Source organism: Micromys minutus (genome assembly GCF_963924665.1).
Source record: "Micromys minutus genome assembly, chromosome: 27".
NCBI classification, from domain to species: domain Eukaryota; kingdom Metazoa; phylum Chordata; class Mammalia; order Rodentia; family Muridae; genus Micromys; species Micromys minutus.
In genome coordinates this window covers 29,966,579-29,991,021 of record NC_137962.1, presented here as the reverse complement: position 1 = coordinate 29,991,021, position 24,443 = coordinate 29,966,579, and the positions used below count along the sequence as shown (strand labels likewise).

General features: G+C 47.4%; 2 protein-coding genes across 6 annotated transcripts; one reads left to right on the top strand and one right to left on the bottom strand.

Moving 5' to 3' along the window:
- Positions 1-374: 374 nt before the first annotated feature.
- ACR (acrosin) lies at positions 375-6,424 on the top strand (the record flags this gene model as incomplete). 4 transcript variants are annotated; one of them, XM_080938925.1, is made up of 5 exons in its annotated part: positions 375-451; positions 1,463-1,543; positions 1,755-2,038; positions 5,144-5,289; positions 5,846-6,424. In XM_080938925.1, the coding sequence occupies 5 exons, from the start codon at positions 375-377 to the stop codon at positions 6,422-6,424; spliced, it is 1,167 nt and encodes a 388-aa protein (XP_080795051.1). The 4 variants fall into 4 exon arrangements, with proteins under 4 accessions (XP_080795051.1, XP_080795050.1, XP_080795053.1 ...); XM_080938924.1 differs by having other exon boundaries at positions 1,337-1,543; XM_080938927.1 differs by having other exon boundaries at positions 1,337-1,543; positions 5,875-5,943.
- A 5,720-nt stretch (positions 6,425-12,144) lies between these two features.
- RABL2B (RAB, member of RAS oncogene family like 2B) lies at positions 12,145-19,305 on the bottom strand. Of its 2 annotated transcripts, none has more exons than XM_080939042.1 (8): positions 19,191-19,305; positions 17,665-17,694; positions 16,441-16,520; positions 15,741-15,820; positions 13,798-13,909; positions 13,407-13,504; positions 13,085-13,168; positions 12,145-12,918 (listed from the first exon to the last, which is right to left on the bottom strand). In XM_080939042.1, the coding sequence occupies exons 1-8, from the start codon at positions 19,295-19,297 to the stop codon at positions 12,835-12,837; spliced, it is 675 nt and encodes a 224-aa protein (XP_080795168.1). In that variant the 5' UTR covers positions 19,298-19,305; the 3' UTR covers positions 12,145-12,834. The 2 variants fall into 2 exon arrangements, with proteins under 2 accessions (XP_080795168.1, XP_080795169.1); XM_080939043.1 differs by having other exon boundaries at positions 16,441-16,524; positions 19,191-19,267.
- Positions 19,306-24,443: the final 5,138 nt, after the last annotated feature.

Below are 24,443 nucleotides of genomic sequence, written 5' to 3'. Positions count from 1 at the left end.
TGCTAGATAAGGTAGGGACACCTCTTCCTGGGGGTGGGGGGGGGAGGCACACCAGGAACTGTGGCTAGATAGGACTGGAACACTCCCTCCTGGGGGGGAGGGGTCACTCAGCACCCTGAGGCTGGTGGGAAATTACTAGCCTTTTCAGTCTTAGGACAGAGGAAACGGGTTGGTTGCACATGAGTACCTCACCACCCTGAGGTCAGGAGAATTTACTCAGGAAGTTTGGATGACACTTCAGCATGGATCAGTTAATCAAGGAGGCCTGCTTGGCTTAACTGCTGAGGTGGGGGTGGGAGACCATCCTGCTGATTGGCCAGAAGGCCGTGGAGCTTTGTGAGGTCACAGCTTGCAGGCCAGGTTAGGGCAGGAGTATGGAAGAGATGCTGCCAACTGTCGTTGTGCTGGTCCTGGCAGTGTCCGTGGTTGCCAAGGATAACACTTCGTGTGAGTAAGTGTCGGGCACCTTGGTGGGTAAGGGTTGTCATGAAGGGTCCTGTCTAGACTCCCTTTGTACAGGGCTACAGTGAGTAGTAAATTGCCTTAGCAGACTCTGGATAATGTCACAGTTCCCGTGACCAACATCCCCAACTCAGATCCTTCCTGCTTCCAGAACCATCATCCTAGAATTATTAGGTTTCCAGATGCCCATGGCTTCCAAGGGGGAGGGTGAGGGGAGAGGAATGATCCATTATTCCTAGACCTCTTTCTACTATTTCAGTGACTGGCTTCATTGCCTATCAGGTATTGGGGCCTAAACTTTAGGAGCCCCTGCTCTTCTCTGGACAACTGAGGTAAATCACCTGTGTGAGAATTCAAACGCACCATATGAATGCCTTTGTACCTCTCTCCACCTGAAGACTCTCATTCCTAAGGGACTCGAGGTGCAAACAACTCCAACACTCTAGGTAGCCTTTCCCCTGTGATACGTTCCCAGAACTTCGAGCTCGGGATCCCCTCCACTTCTAGTGGGACCACAATGCTTATGAGACGCTACAGCGGCTTGCAATTACGTTCTCCAGAACCATCCCCACAGTCCTTCATCATGTGACATTTTCTTGAGTCTCCCATCCAAGATTAGTCCTGAAAACCATCACATACCTCCATAGCACTTCGGACGACATCTATGTCCAGGGTTTCCCTCAATACCTCTAGGGCCTATCCAGATATTTTCTGGAGACTGTGGCCTCCTGTATACCCTAGGCTGCCTCTTTTTTCCCCCCAGAGTTCCTCCCCATCTTTCCCAATCCTGTGTCACTGCCTCCCCCCCCAGGTGTGGAGGTACAAAGACTGGATGCCTCTTCTTGGTTTGAGCAGTTTCCTGGTCTCTCCTCAGTGGCCCCTGTGGGTTACCATTCAGGCAAAACCTACAAGCAGGCATCCGGATTGTCGGAGGGGAGACTACGCAGCCTGGGGCCTGGCCCTGGATGGTCAGCTTACAGATCTTCACATCCCATAACAGCCGCAGGTACCATGTCTGTGGAGGCAGCCTACTGAACTCCCACTGGGTGCTCACAGCTGCTCATTGCTTCGATAACAAAAAGTACGTGTGGGGCTCAGAGAGAGGGAGGTCTCTAGGGTAACTCTTAATGGAAAGGGGAATTCCCCAGGGGGTTATGCCCAGTTTCTCTGTGGAGCTCTGGGGCCACATGGTTTACCAGACTCTGACAGGGCTCTGAGGGTCACACTCACCACAGGCTTCCCTCTGGCCAGTCTGTGAATGAGACCCGACTGGCCCACCTTTGTCTCCGCAGAAAAGTCTATGACTGGAGACTGGTTTTTGGAGCACACGAAATCCAATATGGAAGAAACAAGCCAGTGAAAGTGCCTCAGCAGGAGAGATACGTGCAGAAAATTGTCATCCACGAGAAATACAACGTTGTGACGGAGGGGAACGACATTGCTCTCTTGAAAATCACTCCTCCTGTTACATGCGGGGACTTTATTGGGCCCGGCTGCCTACCTCATTTTAAGGCTGGTCTTCCCAAAATCCCCCACACCTGCTACGTGACTGGGTGGGGATACATAAAAGGGAATGGTGAGTATATGGGGTGGGGAGCGCCTCTGTGGACACTGGCGCCTATTCTCTTTGCTGGCTGTCTTTTCACGGCAGGGGTCATGATGTGTGACTGAGCTGTGTTAGTTCTCCACATGGGATCATGAGTAGAGTCTGGCACAGGTCCATTCATGACTGGAGAATTCAGTGTGTCAGAAGCTGAGTCCTATGGCTAAGGTCCCGGTGTCCAGATTGTCGGAGGGCATGACCGGCAATAGCCTGGTGCCTGTGGAAAGGCCGAACGGCAGGTACAAGTAGAACCTTGACATGTTTTAGCATGCGGCAAAATTGTGTGTGTGTGTGTGTGTGTGTGTGTGTGTGTGTGTGTGTGTGTGTATCAGCTGGAGGCCCAGCTGATGGACTTTGGACATTGGAAATTTAAACTGAAACAGCGTTTGCAAATGACTTTTCTGGATATGGTTTTGTTGCCATGAGAAACACAAGGCGCTTTCTTCACTTGTGCTGAGTGAGCAAAGGGCTGGCCTCTGGAGTTGAAGCATCTCTGACTTCTGTGGCCTCAGGGATGTCTGAATTCACCGACAGCCATAGGCACCTAGGTGTTATCCCTTCCATGGATAGCTGTAGCACCAAGACTCAGCTTTCTTTCCTAATGACTTGACGTTCTTTACATAGACCAGGAGGAATGTGGTCGGTGACTTTGCCTTGGGCCATTAGTTCAAGACTCCTGGAATGGTCCAGCGGATAACCACCTTTCTAGCTCTCGGTCCTTATTCAGCGATGCTCCCTGGCCCACACAGCATCGGGTGAGCAGGGGACTCTTTTCTGTAGTAGACAAGATGACAGGGACACCGTGAGTGTTTTAGAGCCATTGGTGACTCCACAGTTATACCCCGAGTCCCAGACAACCACCTCACATCCCTAAAGTCTAGGGCCACTGTCAATATCAGAAGTAACAGGTCACCTTAAGTCCCAACAGTAGGCAACAGGGCATCTGTGGGACCAGACCAAGTAGAACTTGTTCCCTGCTCATGAACAGTGCTTTCGGCCTCATGAGAACATTTTTTTTTTTTTTTTATTGCCACACTAGAGATGTGAAGTGTGACTGAAATTAACAGAGACAAGTTTTTTTCTTTGATTTTGGAAAATTTAGGCTTCCTGATTTGAGACAATTTGGGGTGGCAAAGCTGCCTTTTTAAGAAGAAAAAAAATCCCTGTTCTCTTCACTCTTTTTCCTAGAGGTGATCTAAGTGTTTAAAACAGTGGCTCCTAAGCTGCGGTTTGAGGTCCCTTTGGCAAAACTCTGTTTCCAAAAATATTTACATTATAGTTCATAGCAGCAGCAAATATCAGTTATGTATGAAGTAGCAGGGACAATAATTTTATGGCTGGGAACCACCACAGCATGAGGAACTGTATTGAATGGTCACAGCATTAGGAAGGCTGAGAACCACTGTTTTTTTCAAAGGTTTATGACCTGTCCTGTTCTTTAGAGGAAGGGCCTTTGCCCTTGCTACTTTAGTTTTCGATTGCTCTTTTGGCATGTGATGGCAGCTATCTGCTGAAGGTGGGCATCCCATCCCATCCCATCCCATCCCATCCCATCCCATCCCATCCCATCCCATCCCATCCCATCCCATCTGGTGGTGCTCCTGGCTCCGCCTAAGCATGGGCACACATGATTCAGCCCTGTCTTATCTGCCCTCTGATCATATACATAGCCTGTGTTCTTGCAGACCTGGTTCTAGAATCCTCTTAAATTAGTGTGGGCATCAATTTTTGTCCCGCAAACACAGTCTTTAAAAATCCCTAGGCCCCAGGCTCCCATGGCCTGTTTATATATGCTTGGTTTTGCCTCCTTTTGGAGTTTAGCTTTAGGGTTGGAAGTGCTACCCAGATACTGTTCCTTTAGCTGGGACTTTGAGTTCTTTTAGACCTCTTATTTAAATGGTCTGCTGTTGAACAATCTGCCTCAGGACACCTGGCTTTTTTCACAACGAGGTTTATGATTTTCAAGACCATGTATGGCCTCAGCCGTAGACCTAAAAGTGTTACTTATCTTACTGGCCAGCAAGTTTGGGTTATTATTTAAGGTGTCACTCCCACCTCGGGGTCAGTGCTTGTACAGACTTCTCACTGATGCTCAGATGGGAGGGTGGAACATCTCTATTGAAAATAGAAAACAAAATAAAACATCCCATGTTAAAAAAAATCCTTTAAATACCCACAGCTCAGGAAACATGGATTATGCAGATCCGCCCCCACACCCCACCCCCAGCCTGCCTGCTGAATGCTTAGCCCTGCATATACTGGCCCCATGCTTTTCCTCTCTTATCCCCTGCACTGCCCAGGACATCCAAACCTACAGCGCCATGGGAGGGGGCTGTCGGAGCTGTGACCTGTGACAAAGAGGCACAGCTCCTCTGGCTCTGAGGCCATGCCTTAAGTCAGGCGCATGCTGACCACCTGAGCTGAACCTTGACTTATGTCTTTCCTGACCCCCACCATAGGGTCTGTGGTGTGAGCGAAGCCCTGACTCAGCTTCTTTCCTCTTCCAAAACTCTCCTCAGCAGGTCTGAGACACCTAGGAGGATCCTGTCTGAAGCTGGGTGCAGGAGTCCTAATGGAGGATTAAAAACAAAGCAAAAAACAAAAACAAAAACAAAAACAAAAAGGGGGAGGGTGACTTCTAGACACACAGTGGAGAATCAGAGGTGTGTCAGTGATTGGGTGTGGAGAGGAGGCAGTCCTGGTTAAACCCTGAAGTAGGTGGGCGGTGCTCCAGTCCCTGATTCAAAAACAGGAGGAAAAGGACCTCGGACTTAGTGCCTGGCACATACTAATTGAGCCAGTCAGAGCTACAGCCAGTCTACCCAGTACCTCACCCATCATTAAGATAGACCTCAGCTCTCCTTCCTTTCTTCCTCCAGGCAAAATTCTTTCACCTCTACTCCCCCACCTGTCCTTTCACTGTGCCTTTCACTTCCCTCAGGAGTGTGAGGTGAGCCTGAGGGAATCTTTGTTTAACCAGAGCCTCTGCATAGGCTGGATAGACGTCGCGGTGGGGGAGGAGGCAGGGCTTTCTCCATCTCCTCCTTGAGCACTGACCACTGTGTGGCCTGGCTGCAGCCCTCAGACCATCACCTGTCCTGATGGAGGCACGTGTGGATCTAATTGACCTCGACCTGTGTAACTCCACCCAGTGGTACAATGGGCGTGTCACATCAACTAATGTGTGTGCAGGGTATCCTGAAGGCAAGATTGACACCTGCCAGGTAACTTCCTTCTGGTACCCCAGACCCCTGGGTCCCTCTTGGGATCCTAGCCCCTGAGAAAAACCTCATTTTAAGTCCTCAATCTCCATCCTCTCCTCCCCCTGCCCAAAGGCCAGCAGCTCCAGTGACTTGCCCCCTGGTACCTTTCCTTAACACCCACCATTGCAACTACTATGGGGACAGAGAACATGTCGCTACTCTTAGCATTTGACTTCAACATTAGCACACAGAACACATTGCCCAAACCTGGTCCTTGAAGACAATGCTTTTTCTCTTCCCCATGACACAAAGCACCCAGAGCCACCAGCGTTCATGCATGCAGGTAAAGCCACATGCATGCATTTGTGTGCTCATCTTATTGCAAGGCACCTCAGGATCCCTTCCCCCACCCGCCCTCCGCATCCCAATGGATATTTGCAACTCTTACCCTTACCAGTTGTGTCTAAGGCAGCGGGAAACCATGTGGCCACAGACATTGTTCTCCCATAGCCCCATGAGCCTTCTGGGAAGGGAGAGTGGTTCAGGCTGAAAGTGACCCCTCTGTCCTTCTGGACAGGGGGACAGTGGTGGGCCTCTCATGTGCAGAGACGACGACGACAGCCCCTTTGTGATCGTGGGGATCACGAGCTGGGGGGTAGGCTGTGCCCGTGCTAAGCGTCCTGGAGTCTACACAGCCACCTGGGACTACCTGGACTGGATTGCTTCCAAGATCGGCCTTAACGCCTTGCACTTGATTCAGCCAGTCACCACTCGCCGGCATACTACCCACCACCCGGTCTCTTTCCGCCCTCCTTCTCTTCGCCCTTCTTGGTATTTCCAACACCCGTCTCTTCGACCACGACCGCCTCGGCCTCTGCTCCATCAGCCGTCTTCTGTCCAAACCTCCTCCATGCCTCTACTTGTGCCGCCAACCCTAGTCCATCCTGCAACCTTTACTATTACTCCGCACCACATGAGACACCGCACAACGCTATCTTTCGCTCGGCGTCTACAGCATCTCATAGAGGCTCTGAAGATGAGATCTTACCCTATGAAATATCCCTCCCGCTACAGTGGACCAATGAACTACCACCACCGCTTCTCCACGTTTGAGCCCCTTTCCAACAAACCCAGGGAGCCCCACCTCCATTCCTGAGAAAAGAGAAAAGAGCGAAATAAAGCATATATTTGTATATAAAGATAAACACACATACGAGTATGTGCTTTCTGGACTTCTATTTTCACCAGCTCAACACAACTCGGTCAAATGTGCACCCTCCTCAGCTCCAGTAAGATGGAATTGCTCATACATTCATATTGTTTTTTTTTTTTAAACATTGAATTTTAATGCTTCACTAAGCAAACTCGGGCCATACGTCAGCCATGGTCCTTACTTTGTACTTTATTGATACTGTAGGTGTTAAATGCCTCTGTATATGTAGCTAGAAGGTGGGGTGAAAGAGCTCGCTCTACCTGCTGAGTTGACCAGAAAAGAAGGGGTGAGCTCCCCTTAGGAGGCCATTCTCTTGATGTTACCATGTACAAGCCCAAAGAGATGCATCTGTGTGAAAGGCCTGGATCCTCAGAGAGCAAGGGATGCCAGGCTGCTTGGCAGCCACAAGTGTCTACCACCGCATAAGTAGTCTTACTTGTGGCAGATCAAACATTATGGGTTGAGGGGTATTACTGGCCTGTAGCTAAATCTACTAGTTTCCGAACTCAAGCCCATGAGAACCTATTTGCTAAAGTTTCCAGGAATAACAGAGGAGGGGCATCTTATGGATGCCCCCGAGTTTGGAATGGCCTTTACAGTCATTAGATGTTTAAGCATAGCCATCGTAAGGAACAGAAACCAGTTGGAACCTTTTTAATGATACAGAGATATACAGGATCCATAGAAATGGGTCAGAAGCGTTCTCAAGGAACAGAGCCCAGCAAGGTGTGGAAATGGTCTGCGGCGTCCTCAGAACGGCTGCTGGATGCTCAGTCTCGGTTGTCAGACTTGCCCCTCATTGCTTGAGGCTGGGGTGAGCCTTCAGTCTGAGCACATTTGTTTGCCCAGTCCTGAGAAGGATGCCCCAACGGGCTCAGTTTTGCTGTTCATTCTGGTCAAGAAAGTACTGGTCAAGCCTGGTGTTTGGATTAACCACTTGTGTTTATTAAAGAAGGCAGGGCAGAGAGAGGTAACACTTCCTGAAATCAAATGCACTCAAGGATGTGTTCTGTCCTTAAAAGTTGTACTTCGTTTTTCAGCTGGGCTGCTCTGGATTCGTAGGAGTGTAAGGCCTCTGACCACTCAGAGTGAGGGGCATGGATCCCTTTGTTGTTAGGAATAAAAAGAACCCCAGCAGGACTTTGGCATCAAGCAGGCTTGATTTGGCAATGTCTGTGTGCAGCAATAACACTTTTTGCTTTACTGGCATACTTTGGTTGGGAGGTCACTTTCTTGAGACCCCAGACCTATTTCTAAACTCCTGGCATTCAATGTGAGAGGCTCTCTGTGACCAAAGGTCCTGGGAACTGATTCCCATCCTGGGAGATTCATCCTGCCATCTTGTTGCCGAGGTCCTGGATATGGACAAATGTCTCAGGCTCCTGAACTAACAAAAACCCAAATTCGAAAATGAATGGGCCTTAAATGAATGTGGCAGCAACTAGGTAACTTCCATGTGCAAACCAAGGCAAGAAAATTGGGCTATGGAGTTCTGATGTGGTTGGGCTTTGTTTGTTTGTTTGTTTGTTTGTTTGTTTTTTGTTTTGGGAGGGTGTGTGACCAAGAAGTCAGTCACAGGCTATTTGGAAGTGGAAAACAGAAAAAATAAAAGTGTTGTTCAAGGGGACAACTCATGAAACCAGTACAGGGGGTTTGAGTAACTCCCAGGAGGACTTGGGAAGAGAGGAATGAAGATTCTTTGATGTTCTCCGTGTAATTCATTAGGATGAATTTTGAAGTTCTGGGAAGACAACTTCTGAACCAAAGACAAGAAAAACAAAACAACGGCAAACAAAACTTGAATGTGCGAACACCGCTTTGGTGAGTGGGACATCTGAAGGTCGTTTGAGTACAACCGAAATGTTTAATCCAATGAGAAGCAAGTGTGAACCCCTGATCTGCAGTTCCAGTTTCCTATGAGTAGAGTTTAGATGGTATAGAGAGTCCACACCAACTGCAGAAGTTAAAGGACCTCTGCTGCTCCTCCAGGGTTATCACTATAGGACAAGTGAGAAGGTTGAGCCTCTCTGATGAAGACATCACAGTCAAAAGGATGGGAAGCCAGGCTCTGTCTCTGGGTAAGCAGACGAATAAAAGATCTGAGATCAATAAGGGTAATCTGTTTTTTAAGGCACATGCTACAGTATTGACAGGAAATAAAGGGAAAAGAAAATTGATTAAGGCTGGGCATCTTAGGGTTTCTATTGCTGTGACGAAACACCATGACCAAAAGAAATGGGGTGGAAAGGGTTTACTTTATAATTTTCAGGTTTATAGTTCATCATTGAGCAAGTCAGAGCAGGGCAGGGTCCTGGAGGCAAGAACTGAAGCAGAGTCCATGGAGGAGTGTTGCTTACCGGATTGCTTCTCATGGCTTGCTCAGCCTACTTTCTTATTCTAACCTGGACCACCTGCTCAGGGATGGCATCACCCACAGTGTGCTGGGTTCTTCCACCCCAATCACTGCGACAATAGCATATAGATGTACCTATAGGCTAGTTTTATGGAGGCATTTCTCAAGACTCTCCTCAGTAATGAAGAGTTGGGTCAGGTTGACAGCTAGTGTACTGGGTATGTGGACTTGTAGAACATATTCATAATGAAAGGCAAGGAGTGAGGAGAAGATGATTCTGATCTTGGCTGGAGAAGGGACCCAGGATCCTTTTTTCTCTGATACAACAACGTAAACGAGAAAAGAGAGACACTTTCTAAGGGGGATCCTTTGGATCACTTCTCTTTCTCTGTGCTGGAAGCCCCAGTTCTGTATTGCCGGCCGGCTCAAGTTCTGGTTCTTTTGTATACCCCAATCTCTAGTCTAATAATGAACCTTGAACGATGGCAGAAGGATGGCAGTCTTCCCTTGTCAACAGAGGAATCCCCTTAATGGATGCTTCCATCCAGGGATGTTCTCCATTTGTCAACATCCCCATTCCCAGTTCAGAAGTCTTACATTACAAAGGGGGCTAAGGCCTTTAATAAAACACCCATGTGCGATGTTTGGTCTATTGGATCAACACCTTGGGCTTCAACTCTATACTTGGCCTGAGTTGATGTTGGTGTTATTACTTTCTCACCTTCTCTATTGAACTCTTCATTATTATTATTGTTGTTATTAATTATTATTTATTATCTTTATTGATAGTAAGAGCTGTTATCACATAACCACATGCAGGCAAAACACACATAAAATATTAAAAAAGGCAAGGTTTCTACTTAAGAGGAGGTCACAGTCTCTTTGAGGCTGGAGAAATGCCTCAGTAGTCAAAGGCACAGTTGCTTTTGTGGATGACCTGGATTTGGTCCCCAGCACCCAGGTCATGTTTTAAAACTACCTTTTAAGTTCCAGGGGCTCTGACATCCTCTTCTGACTCTGAGGATACCAAGGCCACATGTCACACAGATGTTTATGCTGGCAAGATACTCATACATATCAACTTAAAACAAAAACAAAATTAACAACAAAACAGAAGGTGTGCTATGGCTGGATGGGGTATAAAGACGAGAGATAAAAAGATCCCAACCAACAATTGAAATGATAACAATGGAGGTTCATCAATGAGGAATCTTTGAAACCTGCCCATAAAGGGGAATCAGTACTCCATTCTTAGACTGGATACAAATAAAACATTTAATATACAATAGTGGAAATTAATATGTAACAGGGAAAAGAAAAGTGACCTACAGTATTTCTAGAAAGGCCAAAGGATCAGGTGAAAAAAGTGTGGTTAAACATTAAAAAGCTGTTGTTGTCTCAAGCTCTGCTTCAAGGAAACCTAAAACAGTTATGGGAAAGTCAGTAATGGCTTGGTTTTGAGTACATGAAACCTATCTCAATAAAGGTATTTATATAAAAAGAGATACCTACTGGCTGGAGTGTAGTTTAGAGGTAGGACACTCAGCTAGCTCATGAAGTCCTGGGTTTCATGCTCAAAATTGCCACACACACACACAGGCATGCACACAATAATTTCAGATTATTAATTATTTACAGGAACTGTTTTTCTTCTTTTTAGGAAGAGTCTCATTTTGTAGCTATGGGTAACTTGGAATTCACTCTGTAGACCAGACTGGGTTTGAACTCAAAGATCCACCTACCTCTGCCTCCCGAGTGCTGGGATCAAAGGTGTGTTCCATGATGCTCGGTAACAAGTTTTTTTCTTCTAAAAATCTTAACTCATCTGAGTAATGCATTCCTGAGAGGCCCTGATCTTCAGAAGTCAAAGTTGAACATGCAAGTATCACTTACTTAAAGATGAAACACACTTGTTCCTGAGTCTACATTTAATTAAAAAAAAAAATCCAAATAATAAATTCTACTGAAATGGTCTCTAAAGTCAACCAAAAGCAAATTTGGACCACAGCATGTAGCAGATCAAGGCAGACTTCCTTCATTGATGTGGCTGATGTTTTTCTTTTGTCTACTTCAGACCACAAAGCACACATAGTATGGTGGTTTGAACGAGAATGGCTCCCATTAGCTCATAGTTGAGTGCTTGAGCTAGTGGAACAGTTGAAGGATTAGGAGGTGTAGCTTTGTTAGAGGTGTATAACTGTGGATGGGCTTTGTATTGTCTAGTTTTGTGTCAACTTGACACAAGCTGGAGTTATCACAGAGAAAGGAGCCTCAGTTGAGGAAATGCCTCCATAAGATCCTGTAAATGCTGTAAAGCATTTTCTCAACTAGTGATCAAGGGGGGAGGGTCCAGCCCATCATGGGTGGTGCCATCCCTGGGCTGGTAGACCTGGGTTCTATAAGCAAGACACTAAGTAACATCCTCCATGGCCTCTGCATCAGCTCCTGCTTCCTGACCTGCTTGAGTTCCTGACTTCCTTTGGTGATGAACAGCAATGTGGAAGTGTAAGCTGAATAAACCCTTTCCTCCCAACTTGCTTCTTCTTCTTTTTTTTTTTTTTTTTTTTTTGTCAATTTGATTCATTTACTAACATTCTGGTGTGGGCATTTTACAAGAATTACAGGGGACAAATCTTGGTTCCTCAATCCTGGCTCATTCAGTTGACCCACACTCCTGCAGTCAGCAGCAGGACTGGCTGGGCCACTCAGTTCAGTGGAGATGGGGGTTGGGAGGGCTCTAAGGAGATAATATGGCACACTGCATAGTCTATACTATGACCAGAGGTCTATACAAATGTCTGAGGGAATGAATGGAAAGGAGTGGAAAAAGGAGAGAAGGTGGCAAAGCCTGTGAATTTGAGGTAGGGCCAGGCAGAAGCACAAAAGAGACTTCCCAACTTGCTTCTTGGTCATGTTTTGTTCAGGAATAGAAACCCTAAGACAGGCTTTGCGGCTCCAAAGACCTTGCCATTCACCATTCCCATTGGTTTTCTCTGCCTTGTGACTGGACCAAATGTGAACCCTCAGCTACTGCTCCAGCTCCACACCTTCCTGCCTGCTGCTGTGCTCCCCAGGATAATCCTGGACTCACCCTCAGAGACTGTAATGCTTTCTTCTCTAAGTTGCCTTGGCCATGGCGTTTTGTTCTGGCAATAGAAAGGTAACTAAGACACTTAGTGTTTATGAAACTTAATCTTTATTGTAAAAAAGGAAACAATATAAACAAAATAATGATAATGCAAATGATGCTCAAGACAATCGTAAGAGCAATCGAGCAAGCTGCAGAAAAGCAGGCAGCTCTTCACTGTTTGCTGCCACCACAGACGACGCAGAGTTCACCTCGCCCTAGAGGTGGAAGAAGGCTTTCTACCCTGAGATGGAGGCTTTAAAAGAAGTCTTTGCTCACGCGGTGGGGAACAGTAGGATGTGTATAAGCAGATGCGGCTAGACTTGTCTTCATCTCACTGGAGCACAGTCCTGCTCCTGTGCTCTCAACCAAGAAGAGCTCCTGAAGCAGCCGGAGCTAAAAACTGAACAGATCTGGAATTAACAGCTGTCTGTCAACAAGATTGTTGAGAAAGTTGGTTGGGAGACAGGGACAGAGGTAAATCACAAATGGATTCTGCAGGGACACACAGTCCTCAAGGGTTAGTGTCATTCTCTCGGCAATAATGAAGTGACAGTCCCTGAGGTCAGTTTAGGAAGAACGACAACAAACACCTAAATGTCTGTTGAGAAGACATGAGCTTGGTCACTGTTTCTGCACTGTCAGGCTGCTGGGTAGGGCTGGGGATGTATGAAAGACACGGATCCCCTCATCCTGATGCAGGAAGCTGGTGGGTATCACGCCTGTCTCGTTTGTGCTGACCTCATCATGTACCACAAAATAGTGGGTTTGCAGGAAGTTGAGCAGGGGTAGCCTAGAGAGGTTCTCCAGAAATGTATGGTGTTCCAAATGGCTCCCAATATCCCAACTCCACCGTGTGTGGATGTCCTCTGGTTAAGAAGGAGATGGGCTCTTGGTCATGTTGTCCCCCTGCTCTTGGTCTGGTGTATCTTCTTCTTTTTGCTCCAACTTGAAGTTCTGTGAACAAGGGCAGAGGTGAAGCCTGACCCTGCAGTTGTCCAGTTATAGTTCTGAGGTAGTTAGGGGTTGAGAAGGCAGGCAAAACTCATGTGTTAGGTGGTATTGCACAATCTCTAAAGAAATCATCTACTTTTTCTATCGTACCTGAAATGGCCTGACTTACCTCAAGTTCCTGTAAAACCTCATCCATGAAGTCCTGGGAACTTTTTTTATAAGCCACAGCTAATCGAATAGCATCATTGAACAGCTGAAGGTGAGAAAGAAACAGAGAAAATGTAGCTGGAGGTAGGGCCCTGGACCACACCATTATAAACCAGTCTCACCCCTCACTGGCCCCTCAGGCAGTGGACTGTCTCACCAAATGTGGTCCTTCCAACCTCTCTCCTCTGCTGCACCCAGCCACACTCTGTCCTTGCCTCCTCCTTCCCCTCCTCTCCTACCCATGACTCCTAAGCCACATCAGCAGACTGCCTCTGGTCTATTACCTTCACAACATTGGTACCATCAGCAGCTGAGACAAAGTACAGGGGTAGGGAGAACTTCTTGGCAAAACTGAAATTCTTTTGAGTCATCTGTATGTCTGCTGCAGAGAGAAATAGTGCAATGGCTTATCTACCCAGGCAAAGGGAAGAGTTTGAAGGCAGGGCCAGTGGAGGCTCTGGGCTCGAAAGTGGGGCAGGGACCGCCAGGAACTGCAATCAAAAAGGGTAATAGGGGTCTGTGGCTTGGGAGAACAGGGTCTTGCTGCTGGCATTTCTGTTAGAAAGGGAGTATCTTGGGAAGGAAAACCAAAGGCTGCCCATTCTTTGAAGGAGGGAAATGTGTGGTGCTTAGTCCCCAGAAATTACTGTCACCCAGGTGCAGGGATGGCCCCACCATCAATTTTATTGGCCACCAGGATGCAAGGGATCTCCGGCCTGAACTCCCGAAGCTCTGCATACCAGGTACCCAGGTTCTTATAGGTAATCTTCCTCTGGACATCAAATACCTACAGAGGGTAGAAGACAGTTTAGATGTGTCAAAGTACTTTATCAGTTCCAGACCAAACACACCCAAACAGTGTATATAAACTCGGACCAGCACCTTCAGAACGGGGCCAGAGAGACACTAATTGGCATGCATCAGAAAGTGGAAGTCAGTCCCAGATGGAAAAGAGGCAAGTTCAAATACAAATGCCAGATCAGGACTGAAACAAAAATGGCTGCCCCCGCCCCCAGTGTGTGTAGTGTGTATGTGTGTGTGTGTGTGTGTGTGAGAGAGAGAGAGAGAGAGAGAGAGAGAGAGAGAGAGAGGGAGGGAGGGAGGGAGGGAGGGAGGGAGGGATAGAGAGAGGGGGGGTTGATTTCTGTTTACATTGCTTCATTTGCCTTATTTCATACTCTTATTTAGAATCCTTGGTTATTAGAATTGAGAATTTAAGTTCACAAGGGCTCTGTACTTAAAGGCCTGTGGAGGAACAGGCCCTATCTGCCAGCTGGCAAGCCCCTCCAGGTGGCCTTTATGAGCACACACCACTGACTATGTGCTACCAGTACTCAGAGTCCTGAGCATGCACACAGGAAAATGTAACGATAAAACATCAGAGGAGGCTGCACAGAGAGGGTGGCACCCAAGCAGAGAGTTGAGGGAAGAGCGGTGGGGGATGGTGAGCAGAAGGGACCAGTCTCTTGTGCATCCTTTTTGTGCCACTCCTTATGGATAAGATGGTCCCCACTCATGACAGCAGTGGTGTGCATACTATAGGAGGCAGGGCTAGAAGGGTTAGGTGTCAAACGCTATAAAGTGCCAGGGCAAACTTACATTTTGTAGGCAGACTCACAACAGTGGTGCCAACTTGTGTTCTTATCAGAGATGCAGCACCTGCTTCCTTCCTTTGTGATTAGGGCCAGAGTGACTTACAGAGCTGTCACAGCAATACGACATCTACCTATCTGTTTACAGACTCAGTTTTGAGGTCTAGCTGCCATTCTGTGAGCTAGCCTACAGCAGATCTTACTGACAAAGTGTCCTCACTTGGTGACAGTCCCTAGGATTCCTGATTCAGAGAACTAGACTATGGGACTGAGGCTCAGCTCAGGGGTAGAGTGCCTACACCTATGGATAAAATCAGTCATGTTTACTTCCTAGTACCAAACCCAATCAAAACCAACCTGAATCAAACCTCAAATCAGCCTACTGACTCATGTCACAGATGCTTGGTAATCATGAGAATGTCTAATCTGTGGATTAAAAGAAAGACATGTTCCTTCTCAGCATGTGAGGGTGGTGGCCTAGAGGACGAGCCTGGAGCTCAGAGGCAGGAACCCCCAGGACACAGACTTACCGTCTCCCTAGAGCCCTGTGCACAAGTGACTTGTGCAGTTTATCACCTGAAGCAATTATTGCATGGACCCATGGTAACTATCTTAGATAGCACAGTGAGAGCCTGAGAGGGAGGTGAGGGCTGGTCTGAGAGGGAGAAGGCCTTTCAGAAGCTGTGGGTAATAGCTGAGGTACCCTTGACGGTTCCCTGTGGGTGTGCTCTCTCAGTAGCCAGTGGTGGCCCTGTCTCAGCCATGTTTTCTTTGAACACTGAACAGCTATGGGAGCCCAGCTTCTGTGCTTTTCTTTTATCTGCCCCCATCTGAGGACAGCTTCTCTGGCACATTCTTTTTTAGAAGCTATGGGGTGAAGCATCTGGGTGGCCTTGAACAACCCTCTCCCACAAATCTATATTTGGCAGTGGGGCAAGGACCATTGATCTCCTTTCTCTTTACCCCTCAGGCCAGAACTGCCCAGTGCCATTTTTCTTTATTTTTACTGCCCAGCTGGTCTCATACCATGATGCAGGCGTGAGCCTTGTGGTAGTAGGAGGCATGCATGCTCTGGAACCGCTCCTGGCCTGCTGTATCCCAGAAGTCTGCAACAAGAACACAACTCTGTCTGCCCAGTGGGGTTGAGGGGACCCCTACATGTCCCAAGCATTTCCATGCAGGTCTCTAAGCAGAAACATGAGTGTATTGTGAGACCTGTGTATGCAATGGTATGAGGAGGAAGACAGAACCAGAAGGAAGGACAGTGCAGATAGGGAATCCCAGAAGGCAGAGTGTAGGTGCCCCTTGTCCCCACACTGAAGATGGGACCCTTCAAGATCTAAATTTCCTCAGATGGTGGACAGTCAGGATATAAGGCCCAGTGACCTCAAGGGAAGGTCATGTCCTATATCTGGGAAGTAGGTAGGCCACAGATGTATCTATTTATACTAGCTGACTGCTAATCCCTGCAATGAGAAAGTTTACTTACTCCCTGTTAAAGGACTCTGGGCTCCTTTCCCTCCGACAGGACGCCTTCCAGTGTCTGCTCTTTTACACCCTGCCCTGCACGCTAGTCCTGGCTGGGTGCTGTGAGACTGTATGCCCTTGTGCACCTCCTTTTCTGCTCCCTGACTTCCAATTTTCTTCTTCACTCTCTCCCATGAACCTCCTTTCCTACCACCTCCCGCCCCATCCCCCACTCAGCGTGAGGGCCCGTGCTGCTCACCCACAAGGATGGTCTTGCCGTCTACTGTGGCCGTGTGCTTATACAGAGTCAGAGCGTATGTGGACAGCTGCTGTGGCTGGCTGGCTGCAGGTTAAGGAGCAAAGGTGACTAAACAGAGGTAAGGGAATGGGGAGGGGGTGAATGGATGCCCTCTTTACTTAGTTTTTCTTGATTTTTTGAGACAGGTCTCACTATGTAGTCCTGACTGGCCTGGCACTCACTATATAGACCAGGCTCGCCTCAAACTCAAGAGATCGGCCAGTCTTTGCATCCTCAGTTCTGGGATTAAAGGTGTGTGCCGTCATGCCTTCTTTTTGTTGAGACAGGTTTTCCGATGTAGCCTCAAACCTGTGGATATCCTGACTTTGTCCTCTTTATAAAGAAGTTAGATTTCCAGTTGAATAAATGCTACAGACAGACAGAGTCACAAGGTCTAAAGAAGGGGCTGGGAGAATGCTCTGAGTGTGAGGTCACATGGAGCAGGATTTTACAGAGAAGTGGTCTCACAATGCTCTAAAATATAACTGTGGACACTTTAAGACTTTCATGGACAGAGTGCTAATAGGCTAGAACATCATGACTGTTACATGGTAAAAACCACCGACAGGCCTGGCAGCTGACAAAGCATTCACAAACGGAAGTTCATGTGTGTGTGACACACTAACAAAATGCCTGGGGAACAGCAGCTTGTGAAGCTGAAATATGCTGGGCAGTTTAATGAGCCACACTGAAGCAACACAAGTGGGGAGAGAGTAATCGGCTCTGCAGTTCTCCCATGTAGCCCTCAGGGGTCCACTTGGGGAGCTTTTAAAAGATGCTCTAAGTTGCAGCCCTTTACTCCAAATCTGTACGATACAACAGCTCATAGGATGAGGGAAAAGCTGATACCCCACAAGCTATAAGGCTTATTCCTAAGGAAGATGTTTTAGGCTCTGAGGAAAGAGGTTAAATGGTTTACGCAAGGTCAGAACTAGTAAGGAAGCGGCAAACTTTGTATCCAGGCATCTGATCCAGACTAAGTGCTGTCTGCCATCCTTCCTGCCTTCCTGGTAGAAATCAAATGTAAGTCAGCAGCAGCCTGGACTGCATGATGTGGGTCAGCCAGTGAGGAGCCAGTGTGAAGGAAACCCACTGGTCTTCCCTGGGCTGCTGGACTGGAGGTTAAGACGCACGAGAGTGGGAAAAGCCACAGGAGCAGAGGACATTTCAAGACTTTAAGGATACAATCCATCCATGAGAAACCTCTCCATGAGTCTGCAAGGGAAATGTGTGAGGTCACAGGTCATGTACCACCTCTAGCTTCTTGTCTCTACTTTGTCATCAACTGGGCTGACAACGTGGAAGCCACCTGAGGCTTCCCATGTCTTGTGAACCCCCGTCACAGTTTCTAGTCAAGCCTGCACATGGGAATCACCATTACCAGACCCACAGAGACAAACCACTTTTCTCAAGGCTCTGCATTCCTTAGGCATTTGCTCGACTGTAATCTGATCAGGATGGTGACTCTGTGATAGATAGGGAAGAGGAAGCCCTCCCCCCCCCCCCAGCTTGCACTCCTTTATCCCTCTGTCCTGCACAGAGCTCCAACACAAACATTAAATCACTGTAGTGACACTATCAATCGGACCAGGGGGAACTACTTGTCTTCAAAATGTCCTACAGGCCAGAACTGTGTTAAGCTTTTGATGTTGTTAGCTACTTAGATTTTTTTTAAAAAAAGTGCATGAAGTTAGGCTAGTGCTGACTTACGCCTTGCCTGGGCTTCTCGACAGACCACACTTCCCTAAAGGTCAATCAATTATTAAGCCTGCAACTGGTCTCCCCTTGCCTGACACTTCTGTTCTCTGTGTCGGTTCTAAATTCAAGCATGGAAGAAAGGCTGCTATTTACTGGGTAATCTTCCAGACCCTTACTTTCATTGCATGGGATGTTGTTGAGAGTAGGGCAACTACAAAATACTATAGCCGAGCTTCAGTGTAAGGTAGAGAAAAGGATGTCAGTTCAGGAAGCTGGCCCCAAACCAGCAAGGCCCCTAGGAACCATGCACTGCTCCGAGTCTGACACAGAAAGTGAGGTGATCCGTGGACTTGAGGGGTGGGAGACTAAAGCAGACATTTATGTAGGAGCAACTCTACCCTCATTCTTTGAAGGCAGAAACGAGCATGCACCCTCAAGCACCCCACACTAGATGGGTCAGAGGCAGGAGGATGCCTGGTGAAGATAAGCCGACAGGAGTGCAGATCTCCAGGTGAAGAGTTCAATACCTGCACAGGAAGGCACTGTGCAGAATAATCTAGTTGTTCACTGCATCTCAGTCCATTATCTTTCAGCCTCAGGGAGTTCCCTCCAAGAAGCATCTTCACTGCCTTCACTCTACCTATCCTGTTCCTCTCGCCATCCCCACGGTCCTGCTCTAGCAGGACCTACCCTCGACCTCACGCAGGTAGTAACATCCCACTTGCGACCCCTGCACGATACCAGTAACCTCCAGGGTGATCCACTCAACAGCTTCTGTAAGGACTCAGAGGCTCCCTGATTTCTATCTCGTTGACTCTCTCCCATTTCCTCCTGAACACAGTCACTGACACGGTTCTGATGCTTGCCCATGCACCTCTGGGTTCCAGTCACAATTCCCCCTCGACAGCTCACAGAAACCACATACACTCTCTTCATCTCTGGAGGATTTTTCTAATCTACCCAGAGCCATTCTGGGATTCTTTTTTTTTTCCTTCCCTAATTTTCTGACGTACTTGGACTTGCCCACTGCACTGTCCCCCAGGCAGATGATCTTCACGTTCTCATGAGCATCGTACTTCTCTTGGTCCAGGTCACAGTGTTTGCTTCCGTCCCCTGCCATTAGCTCTTGTCCATAGACAAGTGCCAGCCTTGGAGTCTTGTCACGGTCTGGAAAAGTCAACAAGGATCCATGGTCAGAGATGAGAACTCTCCTCAACTAAATCTGCTTCCTGAGCAGCTGATGGAGAGAGAACCCAAGGACATCCTGACAACCTGGCCACCATGTGCTGCGCCCTAGGGCTCTATCTCTGTCTCTGGAGTCTCCTGTCTTTTCCCATTGCAGATGTGTCTGGGTCACATCTCTCTTCCTACCTTCCACATTAAATTTACAAGTTCAACATACATGTTTTCTTACTTGTAAAACACAAGCAACAAACATCAAAGAGGGCCCAAGTCACACAGGGAATCTGATGTTTGGTAAAAACAAGCTGACGCGAACTCGTACAATTTATGATGCCTGGTCCATATTCCTGACCACCCTGCCTTCTCAGTCCCCCTGCTGCCATCAGCATCTGCCTCACAGTCCCTCAAAACTTTTTTTTTTTTTTTTTTTTTTTTTTGGCGGGAGTTCTTTTTTAAACCTCTAGTGCAGTGGTTTTCAGCCTACTTAGTGCTGCGACCCTTTAATATAGTTAGTGGTTTATGTGACTCTCTCAACCATAAAATTATCCCGGCTGCTACTTCATAACTGTAATTTTGTTACTGTTATGAATAGTAATGAAAACATCTGTGTTTTCTGACTGTCTTAGGCGCCTAGTGAAGAGTGGTTTTTATTAGATTCCCCAAAGGGTTGTACAACCCACAGGTCGAGAACCAGTGCTCTGTAGTTTTACCTGATTCCTGAACGTACATGATACAAACGACACCTATGTTAAGATTTTGTCCTTCACTGCCTAAATTCACTGCTCATCTAGGAGACTAGGGCATATAGGAACGTGACACGCTAAACAAACAGGACGTTAGTTCGTTCTGTGCACTCTCATACGTCTCATATTTCCACAAGTTTAAGACATGACTACTACCCACTGTCAACACCGGTGCTAAACATCATCTCTAGCCTGCTCTATTTCGATTCATGCCCAACTGCGACTCGGCAAACACTGCTTCGAATGTACAATAATCTAGATTCTTCGCCAGCTGGGTGCACTGTAATTACACTAACAGCCTGTACAGGGAGTGGTCCATTCGAAAGCCAAACCCCGACTATCGACTCACAATGGAACCCCTCAATGACTGTCACTGTCTTCACGCAGTCAAGCTCTCTTTCGTGTGTCAAACGTTTTTAGGCGGCCACCAGGCCTAACCACCATCTCCCGTAAAGTAAAGGACCCGCGATCTGCGGTCCGGTCTCGGCCGGGTCTCCGCCTTCCCTCCGCCTCACCTCTCGGGCGGGTTCCCCAGGCACTTAGTCCTCAATTCGGCTTCGCAAAGGCTTAGAAGGACCCGGGACACCGCAGATGCGCTCGCCCACCACAGCCCCTGGACCGCAAAGGCAGCTGGCTTACCAGTTTACCGGCGACTGTAATCCAGTAGCGGCTCGGCCGCGTCTCTGTCGCTGCTACGCGACCGCACCAGGACCCCGAGCAGGGCTGTCCTGCAATGGCCCGAAGGACCCCAGTGAGGCGCGGGCTGGCTAGCGCAGTGCCTGTCTGTCTGGCACCTCCTAGTTTGCACATCAATCTGTTCCACTGTCCAGGTCATAACCGAGTGGGTGCACTGGGCTACCGGCCTGGGGTGGGAGTGAGAGCCGCAGGTTGGAGAGGCATCTGACCGGCAACAGGTTGCTGCGGTTTGTGATACCTTGATAGGATAAACCTAAGCAAGTTTCTCGACTTTTTTCCTTATTAATTAACTTAATCACTTTACATACCGGTCGCTTCCCCTCCCACCCGACTCCCCCCCCTACAGTCTCTCCTTGCATTCTTTCCTTTCTTCTGATAGGGTGGACCCCGCCCCCCAAACCTCCGGGGATCCCCCCCCACATCAAGTCTCTGCTCATCCTTTCCCACTGAGGCCAGATAGGGCAGCCCAGCCAGGAAATGGATTCTACAGACAGGCAACAGCTTTAGGGATAGCCCCCCTCCTCAGTCCAGTTGCTGGGGTACCCACATGAAGACTGAGTTTCGCATCAATTACACATGAGCGCACGAGCGTGTGCGTATGTCCAACCCTTGTATGCTCTTTGGTTGGCAGTTCAATATCTGAGAACTCCCCCCCCCCCCAAAGGGTCCAGGTTAGTTGACTCTGTTGCTCTTCCTGTGGAGTTCTTGTTCCCCTTGGGGCTCTCCATCACCCCCCCCCCCCCAACTCTTCCATAAGAGTCCCTGAGCTCTGACTTTCTTAATCTGTGGACTGTCACTTCTCTATGTTGTCCTATGAATGTGTGAGTTGTGGAAAAAAATTGATACCTGTTTAAAGTCTGTGAACGCGAAAATGAATGGAAATACAAAGGAATTAAAACGGAAATAAAATAAAAGCACAAGGCTGCTCTTAGTTATGGTGGAGAAAGTTTATTGTACATAAAAGGAAGAACACAGCCAGAGGCAGGGACATCTGGGAGAGTCCAGAGTGAACACAACCCTGAGGCTGGCCCTCTGAGGAGAGGAGGGAGGGGAGAAGGGACAGGCAATCGGTCAGAAGAGTCCAGAGTAGACAAAAGGACCGGATAACAAATGTCTGGCTTATATAGGAAGGGACAACTGGGGAAAAGCCCCCCTCCTCCCAGCCTTTGGGCTGGAGAAGTTTAGGAGCCCGGTATGCTAGCTCCACCCTGGAACAGGTAAGTAGACTTGGAATGCTGGGAGAACCCAGGTCTGCTCTGATAATGTTAACTAGGCACTTTAATTAGCCATTTGCTTGAGACCTAACAGCTATGATAAAAAATTATTTCAAAATAAAAAATCCATGGCGTTTCTGGGAGCCTTCTCTTTATGGACTCTTGTGGATTTACCCCAGCTTTACTTCTGAACACATTATGCTTGGCTACTCTGCCATACACAGTGAACACACCTGAAACACTATAGGTTCCAAGCTATTGTGCTATGAACTGCAGTGTCTTACTGCACATATAAAATATAATGCTTTCATTTCAGGAAAACGCAGATATCTGCTATGCTGCCAGCATTTCAACTGGCATTTATCCAATTGGTATATCTTTAGATTGTGTTGTGTTAAAATATTTGGTTTCAGAAGTTGGTATTTTAAGTTGTTGACTTGAGTTTCATTAAAGAAAAAAAAAAAAGACTAAATTAACATAACACAAGCAGCTTTAGACCAAACTTGCTACAGGGAGGGGATAGGTAGGACTTGCAATGCCCTACTAAAAGCTGATGGATTGTTTTCCTCATTGGGGCCAGGCCTTGTGTGGTGGTTCTATGACCTCAAGCCCACTGTTGTCCTGCGTTCTGTCTTTTGTTATAAATTGTATTTCAACTGTGAATTCAAAGCAACTTTCTTGGGAAAGTATCTCACCCTATGGCCCAAGATGGCCTCAAATTCATGACAATCTTCTACCCCAGAGAAGATTATAGGTGTGTTCCACTATTCCTAGCCCAACTATGACCTTCCAACGCCCCCAGGGTGGCTCACAATGGTCTGTAACTCCAGTTCCAGGGGATCAGCCTTCTTTTTTTTCTGTCTGTTGTGGGTGTCACGCATTCATGTGGTACACACATGCCAGCAAAAACACCTGCATGAGAGTGAATGAATAAATAAATAACCGAATAAAAGGAATTGTATTTTCATCCTGGAAAGGTGGAGAGCTATTTACCCATACATACTACTTTTGCTTTGGGAAGCCCACCAGCCTCAGCATTATTGCCCTAGCAGACATTTTTATATGTATATAGATGATATACTACACTGTTCTTAAATACTGAATGAGATGCATACCGTTGTATGTTTGAGGTAGCAAGACTTCTCCTGCTTCTTCCTGGGACAGGATATCTCTCTCACGAGTCATCAAGTTTCTGTACAGTTGTATTGCTAATCCAGGTGTGTTAAACACACCATTAAGCATTCTTTCCACCCATTTGTGGGGTGTGAGTGTACATACTAGTATACGAACGTACGGAAGGTAAAACAAGGAGAGATCAGGAGATCAAGTGTCCTTTATCCTTCTGTGCTTTTCTCATTTGAGATGGGGCTCTTGAACTTGATTTCAGACCTTCACACACAGCAACTTGATGTGACTCTAGGAGCAAGGCAAACAGGTTTTGAGTGTGACAGCTGTTCCCACTTACCAGCAAACACCCAGCACGTTAGTGCTTAGCTCTGGCTGCAGACTAGTTATGTTTGTTTAAGCTAATGAAGACAATTTGGAATTAAGTCAAAATGTCCTAGCTTAAATGCCCATGAAGTCTTTGTGTGTGTGTGTTTGTGTATGTGTGTGAGTGTAAACCAGAGTGTTTCTTCTTCACCTTATGTGCATAGATATATGGGGGAAGACGGAGCACACACAGGCCCTGGCACATGTGTAGAAGTCAGGAAGCCTTTTTGAGACAGATTCTTATGGAGCTGGTCAGTAAGACCCTGAGATCTCCTTTCTTCATGGGAGGCAGGGTTGGGGGTACTACCCAGTTTGACTTTTTTACTTGTGTTCTGAGGATCAAATTTAGGTCCTCGTGCTTGTGTGGTAAGTACTTTGTAGAGTCATTTTCCTAGCCCGATGTTTTAAATTTGTCGAGGCAGTCACATATAGCCCAGGCTCACTAGATAACTGAGGGTGACCTTGAGGGTGACCTTGTGCTCCTTACTCTTCTGCATCTGCTTCTAGCTTGGCGCCACCTCTCCTGACATCTCCATGTCATGTGTCTCCCAACTGCCAATGCCGGGGTTTGAACCTAAGCCCTGTGTACTCTACCACCGAGCTTTCCCAATGCTCTAAGGTGGTTTTTGATAGCCAACATTTGACTCTCAAAGTAACATCAGTACACTTTGCTTACGTACTCTGGATGTGTTCTGGCCTCAGCACACGGAAGCCTGGACATGAACAGTGCTCTAAAGTCTTCTGAGTGAGACATACTCTCTTCGAGGCCACGTTTAGGAAATGACATCTGTACTTAACTGTAATGAGGAACAAAATCTTATTATAGATGGAGATCGTGTTGAGAGCTTTGGGTGACACTTCTTGGAATTTGTCATTTGTCACTGGGCTTGGACAAGGAAGTAGGCTCAGATAAAAATATTAGAAACAATGACCATGGGGC

What these genes read in the sequence shown, in the direction of transcription:
- RABL2B (XM_080939042.1), bottom strand. Translation starts at nt 19,297, where the DNA reads ATGGCAGGGGACGGAAGCAAACACTGTGACCTGGACCAAGAGAAGTAC. An exon ending in AGGTTTCTCATGGATGGATT is followed by an intron (nt 16,521 to 17,664) that starts GTATCCTTAAAG and finishes ACCTGCAGCCAG; the next exon opens with CCAGCCACAGCAGCTGTCCA. An exon ending in GGTGGCCAATAAAATTGATG is followed by an intron (nt 13,505 to 13,797) that starts GTGGGGCCATCC and finishes TTCTCTCTGCAG; the next exon opens with CAGACATACAGATGACTCAA.